Source organism: Heptranchias perlo, chromosome 4 (genome assembly GCF_035084215.1).
Source record: "Heptranchias perlo isolate sHepPer1 chromosome 4, sHepPer1.hap1, whole genome shotgun sequence".
Classification (NCBI taxonomy): domain Eukaryota; kingdom Metazoa; phylum Chordata; class Chondrichthyes; order Hexanchiformes; family Hexanchidae; genus Heptranchias; species Heptranchias perlo.
Window position 1 is genome coordinate 138436948 of NC_090328.1, and position 14661 is coordinate 138451608.

The 14661-nt window shown below is 44.7% G+C and overlaps 1 protein-coding gene across 6 annotated transcripts in view; it reads right to left on the reverse strand.

The window, feature by feature from the left end:
- frem1a (Fras1 related extracellular matrix 1a) overlaps nucleotides 1-14661 on the reverse strand; it is a 337163-nt gene that overhangs the window by 52517 nt on the left and 269985 nt on the right. For 5 of the 6 annotated variants that reach the window (XM_067983690.1, XM_067983689.1, XM_067983688.1 and 2 more), the window contains exon 28: nucleotides 1455-1584. The exons of the other annotated variant lie outside the window; for it this stretch is intronic. In XM_067983690.1, the coding sequence (XP_067839791.1) occupies nucleotides 1455-1584 (130 nt within the window). The remainder of the gene's footprint in view (nucleotides 1-1454; nucleotides 1585-14661) is intronic. 6 annotated transcript variants of the gene reach the window in all.

Genomic DNA, 14661 nt, shown 5'->3' on the forward strand with positions numbered 1-14661 from the left:
TCACTTTGCTGATGATTGAGAGTAGACTGATGGGGCAGTAATTGGCCAGATTGGATTTGTCCTGCTTTTTGTGGACAGGACATACCTGGGCAATTTTCCACATTGTCGGGTGGATGCCAGTGCTGTAGCTGTACTGGAACAGCTTGGCTAGACGTGCGGCTAGTTCTGGAGCACAAGTCTTCAGCACTACAGCCGGGATGTTGTTGGGGCCCATAGCCTTTGCTGTATCCAGTGTATTAAGCCATTTCTTGGTATCACGTGGAGTGAATTGAATTGGCTGAAGACTGGCTTCTGTGATGGTGGGGATATCGGGAGGAGGCCGAGATAGATCATCCACTCGGCATTTCTGGTTGAAGATGGTTGCAAACGCTTTAGCCTTGTCTTTTGCACTCACATGCTGGACTCCGCCATCATTGAGGATGGGGATGTTTACAGAGCCTCCTCCTCCAGTTAGTTGTTTCATTGTCCACCACCATTCACGACTGGATGTGGCAGGACTGCAGAGCTTTGATCTGATCCGTTGGTTGTGGAATCGCTTAGCTCTGTCAATAGCATGTTGCTTCCGCTATTTAGCATGCACGTAGTCCTGAGTTGTCGCTTCACCAGGTTGGCACCTCATTTTTAGGTACGCCTGGTGCTGCTCCTGGCATGCTCTTCTACACTCCTCATTGAACCAGGGTTGATCCCCTTGCTTGTTGCTAATGGTAGAGTGAGGAATATGCCGGGCCATGAGGTTACAGATTGTGCTGGAATACTATTCTGCTGCTGCTGATGGCCCGCAGCGTCTCATGGCTGCCCAGTTTTGAGCTGCGAGATCTGTTCTGAATCTATCCCATTTAACACGGTGATAGTGACAGAGTAGATGTTGAGAGGTTGTTTTCCTTGGCTGGAGAGTTTAGAGCCAGGAGGCATAGTCGCAGGATAAGGGGTCGGCCATTTAAGACTGAGATGAGGAGGAATTTCTTCACTCAGAGGGCTGTGTCGTTGAATATATTCAAGGCTGAGATAGACAGATTACTGGACTCGAAGGGAATCGAGGGATATGGGGATCGGGCAGGAAAGTAGAGTTGAAGTCGAAGATCAGCCATGATCTGATTGAATGGTGGAGGAGGCTCCTGATCCTATTTCTTATGTTCTTATTCAGAGAACTTATAGCTGCTAAGGAGGCCTCTATAGAAGTGCACCCCACATTTGAAATGACTGCCATCACTTTGCTCGAGAATGAGGTGGGCTTGTTGCTGGAACTTGCTGACCAATGATTCAAATTTCCTGCAGTCATGTCAGTTACCCGAAACATGGGAAATTTGAATCCATTGATTTAACTGCAATGCAAATAAAAACTTGCCTGATGTAAATACATATTCTAGTATACACACTCTCAGAGCAGGTCTTACGATAATACTGTCACTGAATCGTGGAGAAGAGAGCTTGAAAGAACAGTGAGAAAGGCTTACCTTTATACCAATAAAGGAAGAATCCATGGAGTATCCGGTCCTCAGGACTTTCACAGAGAACACTCCGACATCTTCACACACCAGATACTCTGATTCCACCATTTCAATACGAGACCATTTGAGTTCAAGTCTGCAAAAACACAATATATACCTTCATGATAATTTTAGTTTTAAATACTTACAGTATTTCGGGAAATACAAAAGAAAATTTCTCAAAATCATCTAAAAAGAGGTGCCAACCTGGTGAACCTACAACTCAGGACTACATGCATGATAAACAGCGGAAGCAACTTGCTATAGACAGAGTTAAGCGATTCCACAACCAACGGATCAGATCAAAGCTCTGCAGTCCTGCCACATCCAGTTGTGAATGGTGGTGGACAATTAAACAACTAACGGGAGGAGGAGGCTCCATAAACATCCCCATCCTCAATGATGGCGGAGTGCAGCACGTGAGTGAAAAAGACAAGGCTGAAGCGTTTGCAACCATCTTCAGCCAGAAGTGCCGAGTGAATGATCCATCTCGGCCGCCTCCCGATATCCTCACCATCACAGAAGCCAGTCTTCAGCCAATTTGATTCACTCCACGTGATATCAAGAAATGGCTGAGTGCACTGGATACCGCAAAGGCTATAGGCCCCGACAACATCCCGGCTGTAGTGCTGAAGACTTGTGCTCCAGAGCTAGCTGCGCCTCAAGCCAAGCTGTTCCAGTACAGCTACAACACTGGCATCTACCCGACAATGTGGAAAATTGCCCAGGCATGTCCTGTCCACAAAAAGCAGGACAAATCCAATCCGGCCAATTACCGCCCCATCAGTCTACTCTCAATCATCAGCAAAGTGATGGAAGGTGTCATCGACAGTGCTATCAAGCGGCACTTACTCACCAATAACCTACTCCCCGATGCTCAGTTTGGGTTCTGCCAGGACCACTCGGCTCCAGACCTCATTACAGCCTTGTTCCAAACATTGAACAAAAGAGCTGAATTCCAGAGGTGAGGTGAGAGTGACTGCCCTTGACATCAAGGCAGCATTTGACCGAGTGTGGCACCAAGTAGGCCTAGGAAAACTGAAGTCAATGGGAATCAGGGGGAAAACTCTCCAGTGGCTGGAGTCATACCTAGCACAAAGGAAGATGGTAGTGGTTGTTGGAGGCCAATCATCTCAGCCCCAGGACATTGCTGCAGGAGTTCCTCAGGGCAGTGTCCTAGGCCCAACCATCTTCAGCTGCTTCATCAATGACCTTGCTTCCATCATAAGGTCAGAAATGGGGATGTTCGCTGATGATTGCACAGTGTTCAGTTCCATTCGCAACCCCTCAAATAATGAAGCAGTCCGAGCCCGCATGCAGCAAGACCTGGACAACATTCAGGCTTGGGCTGATAAGTGACAAGTAACATTCGCGCCAGACAAGTGCCAGGCAATGACCATCTCCAACAAGAGAGAGTCTAACCATCTCCCCATGACATTCAACGGAATTACCATCGCCGAATCCCCTACCATCAACATCCTGGGGGTCACCATTGATCAGAAACTTAACTGGACCAGCCATATAAATACTGTGGCTACAAGAGCAGGTCAGAGGCTGAGTATTCTGCGGCGAGTGACTCACCTCCTGACTTCCCAAAGCCTTTCCACCATCTACAAGGCACAAGTCAGGAGCTTGATGGAATAATCTCCACTTGCCTGGATGAGTGCAGCTCCAACAACACTCAAGAAGATCGACACCATCCAGGACAAAGCAGCCCATTTGATTGGCACCTCATCCACCACCCTAAACATTCACTCCCTTCACCACCGGCGCACAGTGGCTGCAGTGTGTACCATCTACAGGATGCACTGCAGCAACTCGCCAAGGCTTCTTCGACAGCACCTCCCAAAACCGCGACCTCTACCACCTAGAAGGACAAGGGCAGCAGGCACATGGGAACAACACCACCTGCACGTTCCCCTCCAAGTCACACACCATCCCGACTTGGAAATATATCGCCGTTCCTTCATCATCGCTGGGTCAAAATCCTGGAACTCCCTTCCTAACAGCACTATGGGAGAACCTTCACCACACGGACTCCAGCGGTTCAAGAAGGCGGCTCACCACCACCTTCTCAAGGGCAATTAGGGATGGGCAATAAATGCCGGCCTCGCCAGCGACGCCCACATCCCACGAACGAATAGAAAAAAAGTACCAAGGGACAAAAGAGGGTTTGAAATGAACTTGTCAAAATGTTTCAGTAAAATATTAAGCAAATTTGAGTATTCTGATTGAGATATAGGGCACGGTAACAAATCACCGCCTTATAAGATTGCATCCTCAGGACATGTCCCCATCATTTCAAGTTCTTCTCCATTACAAGAGAGTCAAATGTAAGCAGGCCATCGCGAACAGATAATACTGCAATTGGGCAGAGTCAAAATTTGTATCCCATTGACATTATAAAATCAAAGGTTATCTATGCTGAGGTGGTTGATATACACCAAACCACTGGCTTAGTATTCGTCTGGGAAGGGTTCTCACAGAGTGCGTAAAGGCCCAAAGTGAGGGTTAGTAATGTCACAACAAACAGAGTGGAGTCCAAATGATGTAGCAGATGAGCTAAGGAAAGTGGAATCTCAGTTTAAAAAAAGACTATAGGAACACAGAGATCCCTACGGTTCACATGGCTGTAAAAAATGCTGATGGAATTCTTCGTTATATCTCAAGAGGTATAGAACATAGAAGCAAAGAGGTAATGAAGAGCGTATCGAAAACCTTAAATGACCTCCGTTAGAGTACCATGCGCAGTATTGAATTCTACATTATAGAAAGGATACTACAGCATTAGAATCACAGAATGAAACAGCACAGAAGGAGGCCATTGGCCCATCATGTCTGTGCCGGTTCTTTGAAAGAGCTATCCAAATAGACCCACTCCCCTGCTCTTTCCCATAGCCTGCAAATTTTTCCCCTTCAAGGATTGTTCCAATTCACTTCTGAAAGTTACTTTTGAAGCTGCTTCCACCACCTTCTCAGGCAGTGCATTCCAGATCATAACTATTTGCTGCGTAAACACATTTTCCTCATGTCGCCTCGGGTTCTTTTGCCAATTATCTTAAATCTGTGTCCTCTGGTTACCGACCCTTCTGCCTCTGGAAACACTTGCTCCTTGTTTACTTTATCAAAACCCTTCATGATTTTGAATACCTCTATCAAATCTCTCCTTAACCTTTTCCACTCTAAGGAGAACAACCCCAGTTTACATCGAATTACATGGAATGTACCGCACAGAAACAGGCCATTTGGTTCAACAGATCCATTCCAGTGTTTATGCTCCACACAAGCCTCCTCCCCACCTTCTTCATCTAACCCCATCAACAATTCCTTCTATTTCTTTCTCCCTCATGTGTTTATCTAGCTTCCCCTTAAATGCATCTAAGCTCGTCACGCTCAACTATTCCACATTCCAACCACTCTCTGGTTGAAGAGGTTTCTCCTGAATTCCCTGTTCGATTTATTAGTGATTATTTTATATTGATGGCCCTTAGTTCTGGTCTCCCCTGCAAGTAGAATCATAGATCATACAATGGTTACAGCACGGAAGGAGGCCATTTGGCCCATCGAGTCTGTGCCGGCTCTCTGTAAGAGAATCAAGCTAGGCCCACTTCCCCGCCCTTTCCCCGTGGCCCTGCAATTTTTATGCAAGTACTTATCCAGTTCCATTTTGAAGGCCATGATTGAATCTGCCTCCACCACCCCCTCGGGCAGTGCATTCCAGATCATAACCACTCGCTGTGTAAAAAAGTTTTTCCTCATGTCGCCTTTGGTTCTTTTGCCAAACACCTTAAATCCATGTCCTCTGGTTCTTGACCCTTCTGCCAATGGGAATAGTTTCTCTCTATCTACTCTGTCTAGACCATTCATGATTTTGAATACCTCTATCAAATCTCCTCTCAACCTTCTTTGCTCTAAGGAGAACAACCCCAGCTTCTCCGGTCTATCCATGTAATTGAAGTCCCTCATCGCTGGAATCATTCTGGTAAATCTTTTCTGCACCCTTTGCAAGGCCTTCGCATCCTTCCTAAAGTGCGGTGCTCAGAACTGGACACAATACTCCAGTTGTGGCCAAACCAGTGTTTTATAAAGGTTCGTCATGACTTCCATACTTTTGTACTCTCTGCCTCTATTTATAAAGCCCAGGATCCTGAATGCTTTTTTAACCGCTTTCTCAACCTGCTCTGCCACTTTCAATGATTTGTGCACATATACCCCCAGATCTCTCTGTTCCTGCACCTCCTATAGAATTGTAGCCGTCAGTTTCTATTGCCTTTCCTCGTTCTTCCTACCAAAATGTATCACTTCCCATTTTTCTGCATTAAATTTCATCTGCCACGTGTCCGCCCATTTCACCAGCCTGTCTATATCCTCTTGAAGTTTATCACTATCCTCCTCACTGTTCACTACACTTCCTAGTTTTGTGTCAAATGCAAATTTTGAAATTGTGCCCTGTACACTCAGGTCCAAGTCATTAATATATAATCAAGAAAAGCATTAGTCCTATTACCGACCCCTGGGGAACACCACTTTATACCTCCCTCTAGTCCAAAAAACAAACGTTCACGACTACTCTCTGTTTCCTGTTACTTAGCCAATTTCGAATCCATGCTGTCACTGCCTGTTTTATTCCATGGGCTTCAACTTTGATGACAAGTCTATTATGCGGCACTTTATCAAACACCTTTTGAAAGTCCATATACACCACATCAATTGCATTGCCCTCATCGACCCTCTCTGTTACCTCATCAAAAAAACTCAATCAAGTTAGTTAAACACGATTTGCCTTTAACAAATCTGTGCTGGCTTTCCTTAATTAATCCACACTTGTCCAAGTGGAAACATCTTCTCTACGTCTACCCTATCAAACCATTTCATAATTATAAAGACCTCTATTAGGTCACCCCTCAGTCTTCTCTTTTCTAGAGAAGAGTCCCAGCCTGTTCAATCTTCCCTGATAGGTATAACCTCTCAGTTCTAGGATTATCCTAGTAAAAATAACTCATGACACTATTTCAAAGAAGAGCAGGGGCATTCTCCTTGATGTCCTGGCCAATATTGATCCTTAACCAACATCACGAAAACAGGTTATCTGGTCATTATCTCATTGTTCTTTGTGGGACCTTGCTGTGTGAAAATTGGCTGCTGCATTTATTACAGTGACTACACTTCAAAAGTACTTAACTGGCTGTAAAGCACTTTGGGACGTCCTGAGGTTGTGAAAGATGCTTTGTAAGTGAAGTTCTTTCTTTAAATTTCATCTGCTGTGTGTCTGCTCATTTCACCAGTCTATATCCTCCTGAAGCCTGTTACTATCCTCCTCACTGTACACTACATTTCTGAGTTTCATGTCACCTGCAAACTTTGAAATTATGCCCTGTATACCCAAGTCCAGGTTGTTAATATGTATCAAAAAGAGCAGTGGTCCTAATACCGACCCCTGGGGAACACCACTGTATACTTCCCTCTAGTCTGAAAAACAACCCTTCATCACGACTCGTTGCTTTCTGCCCTTAGCCTACGCAACCACTGCCCCTTTAATCCCATGAGCTTCAATTTTGCTTACAAGTTTATTATGTGGTACTTTATCAAACGCCTTTTAGAAGTCTATACATACATCAACCGCACTACCCTCATCAACCCTCTCCTTTACTTCAAGTTAGCCAAACACAATTAGCTTTTAACAAATCCTTGCTGGCTTTCATTTATTAACCCATGTCTTTCCAAATGCCAATTCATTTTGTCCCGGATTATTTTCTTTAAAAGTTTCCCCACCACCGACGATAGACTGACTAGTCTGTAATTGCTGAGTTTATCTCTCTCTTTTTTGAACAGGGGTGTAACATTTGCCGTCGTCCAGTCCTCTGGCACCGCTCCCGTATCTAAGGAGGATTGGAAGTTTGTGACCAGAGCCTCCGTAATTTCCACCCTCACGTCCCTCACTAACCTAGGATACATCCTATCCAGACTGGGTGACTTTTCTACTTTGAGCGCTGCCAACCTTTTAAGTACCTACCCTTTATCTATTTTTATCCCATCCAATTTGTCTACAACCTCCTCCTTTACTGTGACATTGGCAGCATCCTCTTCTTCAGTGAAAATGGATTCAAAGTACTCATCTAGTACCTCAGCCATGCCCTCTGCCTCCACAAGAAGATCTCCTTTTTGGTCCCTAATCGGCCCCACCCTTCCTTGGACTATCCTTTCACTATTTATATGTTTATAAAAGACTGTAGTGTTGCCTTTTACGTTACCCGCTAATCTATTCCCATACACTCTCTTTACCCCTCTTATTTCCTTGTTCAGTTCTCTTCTGTACTTTCTGTATTCATCTTGGAACTCCACTGAATTATGAACTTTAAATAGAATCATAGAATGGTTACAGCACAGGAGGCCGCCATTCGGCCCATCGAGCCTGTGCCGTCTCTTCGTAAGAGCAATCCAGTTCATCCCGCTCCCCCGCTCTTTCCCCATAGCCCTGCAAATCTTTTCCCTTCAAGTATTTATCCAATTCCTTTTTGAAAGCCACGATTGAATCTGCTTCCACCACCCTTTCAGGCAGCGCATTCCAGATCATTACAACTCTCCGGGTAAAAATGTTTTTCCTCATGTCGCCTTAGGTTCTTTTGCCATTCACCTTAAATCTGTGTCCTCTAGTTCTCGACCCTTCTGCCAATGGGAACAGTTTCTCTTTATTTACTTATCTAAACCCTTCATGATTTTGAACTCTTCTATCAAATCTCCTCTTAACCTTCTCTGCTCTAAGGAGAACAACCCCAGCTTCTCCAGTCTATCCACATAACTGAAGTCCCTCATCCCTGAAACCATTCTAGTAATTTTTTTCTGCACCCTCTCTAAGGCCTTGATATTCTTCCTAAAGTGCGGTGCCCAGAGTTGGACACAATACTCCAGTTGTGGCCGAACCAGTGTTTTATAAAGGTTCAACATAACTTCCTTGATTTTGTACTCTATGCCTCTATTTATTAAGCCCAGGATCCCGTATGCTTTTTTAACCACTTTCTCAATCTGTCCTGCTACCTTCAAAGATTTGTGCAAGTATACCCCCAGATCTCTCTGTTCCTGCACCCCCTTTGGAATTGTACCGTTTAGTTTATATTGCTTCTCCTCATTCTTCCTGCCAAAATGTATCACTTCGCACTTCTCTGCGTGAAATTTCATCTGCCACATGTCCGCCCATTCCACCAGCCTGACTATGTCCTCTTGGAGTCTATTACTATCCTCTTCACTATTCATTACACTTGCAAATTTTGTGTCATCTGCAAATTTTGAAATTGTGCCCTGTACACCCAAGTCCAAGTCATTAATATGTATCAAAAAAAGCCGTGGTCCCAGCACCGACCCCGGGGAACACCTCCCTCCAGTCCGAAAACAACCGTTCACCACTACTCTCTATTTCCTGCACCGACCCCGGGGAACACCTCCCTCCAGTCCGAAAACAACCGTTCACCACTTCGCTCTGTTTCCTGTCACTCGGCCGATTTTGTATCCGTGCTGCCACTGCCCCTTTTATTCCATGGGCTTCAATTTTGCTGATAAGCCTTTTATGTGGCACATTCATCATAAGCCTCCTTTTTCTGTTTCATTTTAATCTCCATACCTTTAGTCATCCAGGGACCTCTAGCTCTGGATGCCCTTCCTTCCCCCTCTTGGGAATGTGTCCAGTCTGTACCCGAAGAGAGAGTAGAACGCAGGTATGGGGAAATACAAATATGCAGAAAGACTTGAAAAATTAAGTACTTCTTTGTTAGAACAACACAGATTATGAGGCAATATAATAGAAGTGTTTCAAATTGTGAAAGAATGCGACAGATTGGATCGAAGTAGACAGTTTCCAGTAGTTGAGGGGTTCAAGAACGAGAGTAGAGGGCAGGAGAAACTTCTTCACACAGAGAGCTTTGTGGCTATGGAGTTCACTTCCCGGGTTAGTGGCTGAGGCAGAAACTATGAACATTCAAGATTATATTGAAAAGGATAAAGGGATATGGGAATAGAATGGGTAAATGTGATTCGAACTATTTGCTCACATTGAGGGTAAACGCCAACACAGACTGGTGGGCCAAATGGCCGGTTTCGGTGTTGTAACCTCTATATACGTATGTTTTTCTATGTATAAACATGGTTTAGGGTGGGATCAATGGGCCACATGGCAGCCATACTTACCAAATAAATCTTCAATAGGTGGCAGAGGCAAATGAAGGAATGTTAGTTTGGAGAGGATTTATTTTAAGAAGTACTAAAAGAATTCCTATTTTTAAAAAAAACTTTTATTCAAAAAGAGATGATGCAGATAGGGGGTGGAGTGATCACATGGTCAACAAGACTGGGCTTGAATCCATTAGCTGATTTTAAAAAAAGTTAAATCTTCTTTCACCTTGGAACAGATTATCTGTTGCTACTGCGAGAAAGATGTTTTAACATTTAAAGAAAAACTAGCCAATTTCCCATGGTTTTGCTCATGATGAATCAGAGAATACACTGGCATACTGTATCTCCCTTTCTGTAACTGTCTGCTTCTTTCTCAAACACCAACTATTTTTGCGTCGTTCTTTGTCTTAATTTGTCGCCCACCTTTTTTCCCCTTCTCTGTAAATCTGATGCACGCTTTCCTCATTGTAGTGTTGTATCCAGGCCTGATGCTTTTACTTTTGTCTCACTCTTTCTATAAATCTCTTGTTCCCTCAGAGACTTGAGCACAAAATCCAGACTGGCACTCCAGTGCAGTACTAAGGGAGTGCTGCACAGGCAGAGGTGACATCTTTCGAGGCCCCGTCTGCCCTTTCAGGTGGATTTGAAAGATCCCATGGCAATATTCAAAGAAGAGAAGGGGAGTTCTCCCCGGTGTCCTGGCCAATATTTATCCTTCAACCAACATCACTAAAACAGGTTATCTGGACATCATCACATTGCTGTTTGTGGGACCTTCCTGTGTGCAAATTGGCTGCCGCGTTTCCTGCACTACAACAGTGACTTAACTTCAAAAGTACTTCATTGGTTGTAAAGTGCTTTGGGGCGTCCTGAGGTCCTGAAAGGCGGTACATTAATGAAAGTCTTTCTTTCATTTTTTCCTCTATCTTTTACAGTTCTCCCAGTGTCTCTGTGTGGCTTTCATAATATTCCTGATAGTACTGATGTATCTATCTCCTAAATTTTTGAGGACCACAGCAAGTTGACAGCCAAAAATGCCAGGCTGGAGGTGCGTACAGGGATCAGGCAGGAAGAGGGTACCAGAAAGGTGCTGCAACACATCTGTGTGAGATTAAAAAGAGGGTGGGGGTCAGGAGGATCTGAGAGTCTGGAACTGGGGGAAAGGGTTGAGGTTGCCACGTGGAAAATCATGGGCAGAGAGGGGAGGGGATCCGGGAGAGGATCAGGAGAAATAGGAGGGGGCCAAGAACATAAGAAATAGGAGCAGGAGTAGGCCATTCAGCCCCTCGAGCCTGCTCCATCATTCAATAAGATCATGGCTGTTCTTCGACCTCAACTCCACTTTCCTTCCCAAATCCCCATATCCCTTGATTCCCCTAGAGTCCAAAAATCTATTGATCGCAGCCTTGAATATACTCAACGAGTTAGCATCCACAGCCCTCTGGGTAGAGAATTCCATAGATTCACAACCCTCCAAGTGAAGAAATTCCTCCTCATCTCAGTCTTGAATGGCCGACCCCTTATCCTGAGACTATGCCCCCGAGTTCTAGACTCTCCAGCCAGGGGAAACAACCTCTCAGCATCTACCCTGTCAAGCCCCCTCAGAATCTTATATGTTTCAATGAGATCACTTCTCATTCTTCTGAACTCCAGAGAATATAGGCCCATTCTATTCAATCTCTCGTCAAAGGACAACCCTCTCACCCCAGGATTCAATCAAGTGAACCTTTGTTGCACCGCCTCTAAGGCAAGTCTATCCTTCCTTAGATAAACATAGAAACATAGAAAATAGGAGCAAGAGTAGGCCATTCGGCCCTGCTCCGCCATTCAAAATGATCATGGCTGATTGTCTAACTCAGTACCCTGTTCCTGCTTTTTCCCCATATCCCTTGAATACATCTAATGACTTGGCCTCCACTGCTTTCTGTGGTAGAGAATTCCACAGGTTCACCACCCTCTGAGTGAAGAAATTTCTCCTCATCTCGGTTCTAAACGGCATACCCCGTATCCTGAGACTGTGACCCCTGATTCTGGACTACCTGCATCTAGTCGTCTAGTCCTGTTAGAATTTTATATGTTTCGATGAGATCACCTCATTGTTCTAAACTCTAGTGAATATAGGCCTAGTCGACCCAATCTCTCCTCATACGTCAGTACTGACATCCCAAGAATCAATCTGGCAAACCTTCGTTGCACTCCCTCCATGGCAAGGACATCCTTCCTCAGATAAGGAGACCAAAACTATACACAGTTCTCCAGGTGAGGTCTCACCAAAGCCCTGTACAATTGCAGTAAGACTTCCTTACTCTTGTACTTCAACCCCTTTGCAATAAAGGCCAACATGCCATTTGCCTTCCTAATTGCTTGCTGTACCTGCATGATAACTTCTTGTGTTTCTTGTATGAGGACACCAAGATCTCTCTGAACACCAACATTTAATAGTTTCTCACCATTTAAAAACGATTCTGTTTTTCTATTCTTCGTATCAAAGTGAATAATCTCACATTTCCCCACATTATACTCCATCTGCCACCTTCTTACCCACTCACGTAACCTGTCTATATCCCTCTGCAGACTATTTGGCCCCGATATTACCAGAGAGGCGGGATGGCAGCAGGGGGTTGGGGGGGCGACTGGGCGCGTAGGTAACCCGCCCAGTAAAATCCGTCCGTTCCCCATCCGATCGCGGGTAAATTGAAGCCACTCAGCGTAGCTTCCGGGTTTCCCGTCGTCAACCTGCGCAGCGGGCGGACTGCGCACCCGCATCACAGGCTGTCAACTGGAGGAGCCCTATTTAAAGGGGCAGTCCTCCAATGCTGCTCCTACAGCAAACAAACAAAATTATAGAATGGAGCAGCCCAGGGGAAAGGCTGCTCCCAGGTTTACTGATGCCTCACTCCAGGTCCTACTGGATGGGGTGAGGTGGGGGGTAGCATTATTGGTTAAAGAATCAATTACAGTTGTGAGAAGGGATGATATGCTAAATGGATCATCAATCGAGGCCATATGGGTTGAGCTAAGAAATAAAAAAGGGGCAGTCACACTACTAGGAGTGTACTATCGACCCCCGAATAGCGAAAGGGAGGTTGAAGAACAAATATGTAGGCAAATTTCTGAGTGCAAAAATAAGAAGGCAATAATAGTAGGGGACTTCAACTACCGTAACATCAACTGGGATTCAAACAGTGTGAGAGGCACAGAGGGCGCAAAATTCTTGACTGGTGTCCAGGAGAACTTTTTTAGCCAGTACGTGACAAGCCCAACAAGAGGGGATGTAATTCTAGATTAAGTCCTGGGAAATGAAGATGGGCAAATGGGTGAAGTGACAGTGGGTGACCATATTGGGGATAGTGACCACAATTCAGTTAGTTTTAGCATTATTATGGAAAAGGACAGAGTTAAATCAGGAGTAAACGGTTTAAATTGGGGGAAGGCAAATTTTACAGAACTAAGAGGTGATTTGGCAGAAGTGGACTGGACACAACTACTTTGAGGAGAAATCAGTGGCAAGCCAGTGGGAGGCACTAAAAAGTGAAATTCTACAGGTACAATGCAGACACATCCACTCAAAGAAAAAGGGTGGCATTGCCAAATTTAGAGCCCTCTGGTTGTCTAGAAGTATACGGGGCAAGATAAAGCAGAAAAAGAAAGCTTATGACTGTCACAGAAAACTAAATACTGCAGAAAGCCTAGAGGAGTATAGAAAGTACAAGGATGATGTAAAAAAGGAAATAAGGAAAGCAAAGAGAGGGCATGAAAAAATATTAGCTAGTAAGATTAAAGAAAACCCAAAGATATTTTATCAGTACATTAAGAACAAGAGGATAGCGAAGGAAAATCTGGGACCTATCAGGGATGATAAGGGTAACTTGTGTGTAGAAGCAGAGGATGTGGGTAGGGTTTTAAATGAATATTTTGTCTCCGTATTCACAAAGGAAAGGGATGATCCGGACGTAGTAGTGAAAGAGGAGAGGTGTGAAATATTGGATAAGGTAAACATAACAAGAGAGGAAGTACTCGAGGGACTGGAATCCTTGAAAGTTGATAAGTCACCAGGGCCGGATGGATTGTTTCCTGGGCTATTGAAGGAAGCCAGGGAGGAAATAGCGGATGCTCTGAGGATCATTTTTCAATCCACACTAGATACAGGGGAGGTACCGGAGGACTGGAAGACTGCAAACGTAGTACCATTGTTTAAAAAGGGTACGAGGGAAAGGCTGAACAATTATAGGCCGGTCAGTCTTACCTCGGTGGTGGGCAAACTATTAGAATCAATACTGAGAGATAGGATAAACTGTCACTTGGAAAGGCATGGTTTAATCAGGGATAGTCAGCATGGATTTGTTCAGGGAAGGTCATGCCTTACAAATCTGATGGAATTCTTTGAGGAAGTGACAAGGAGGATTGTGAGGGTAGTGCAGTGGATGTTGTCTACATGGATTTTAGTAAGGCATTTGACAAGGTCCCACATGGCAGACTGGTCAGAAAGGTAAAAGCCCATGGGATACAGGGAAATGTGGCGAATTGGATCCAAAGTTGGCTCAGTAACAGGAAACAAAGGGTAAAAGTCGATGGATGTCTTTGCGAATGGAAATCCATGTCCAGTGGTGTGCCACAGGGCTCAGTGTTGGGTCCCTTGCTGTTTGTGGTATATATTAATGATTTGGACTTGAATATAGGGGGCATGATTGGCAAATTTGCAGATTTGGCCGTGTAGTTGATAGTGAAGAGGATAGCTGTAGACTCCAAGAAGATATCAATGGGTTGGTGGAGTGGGCGGAAAAGTGGCAAATGGAATTCAACCCGGAGAAGTGTGAGGTAATGCACTTAGGGAGGACAAACAGTAAAAGGGAATATGCAGTAAACGGGAATATATTGAGGGGTAGAGGAAGTGAGAGACCTTGGAGTGCATGTGCACAGGTCCCTGAAGGTGGCAGTACAGGTAGATAAGGTTGTGAAGAAGGCATACGGAATGTTCTCCGTTATTAGCCGAGGTATAGAATACAAAAGC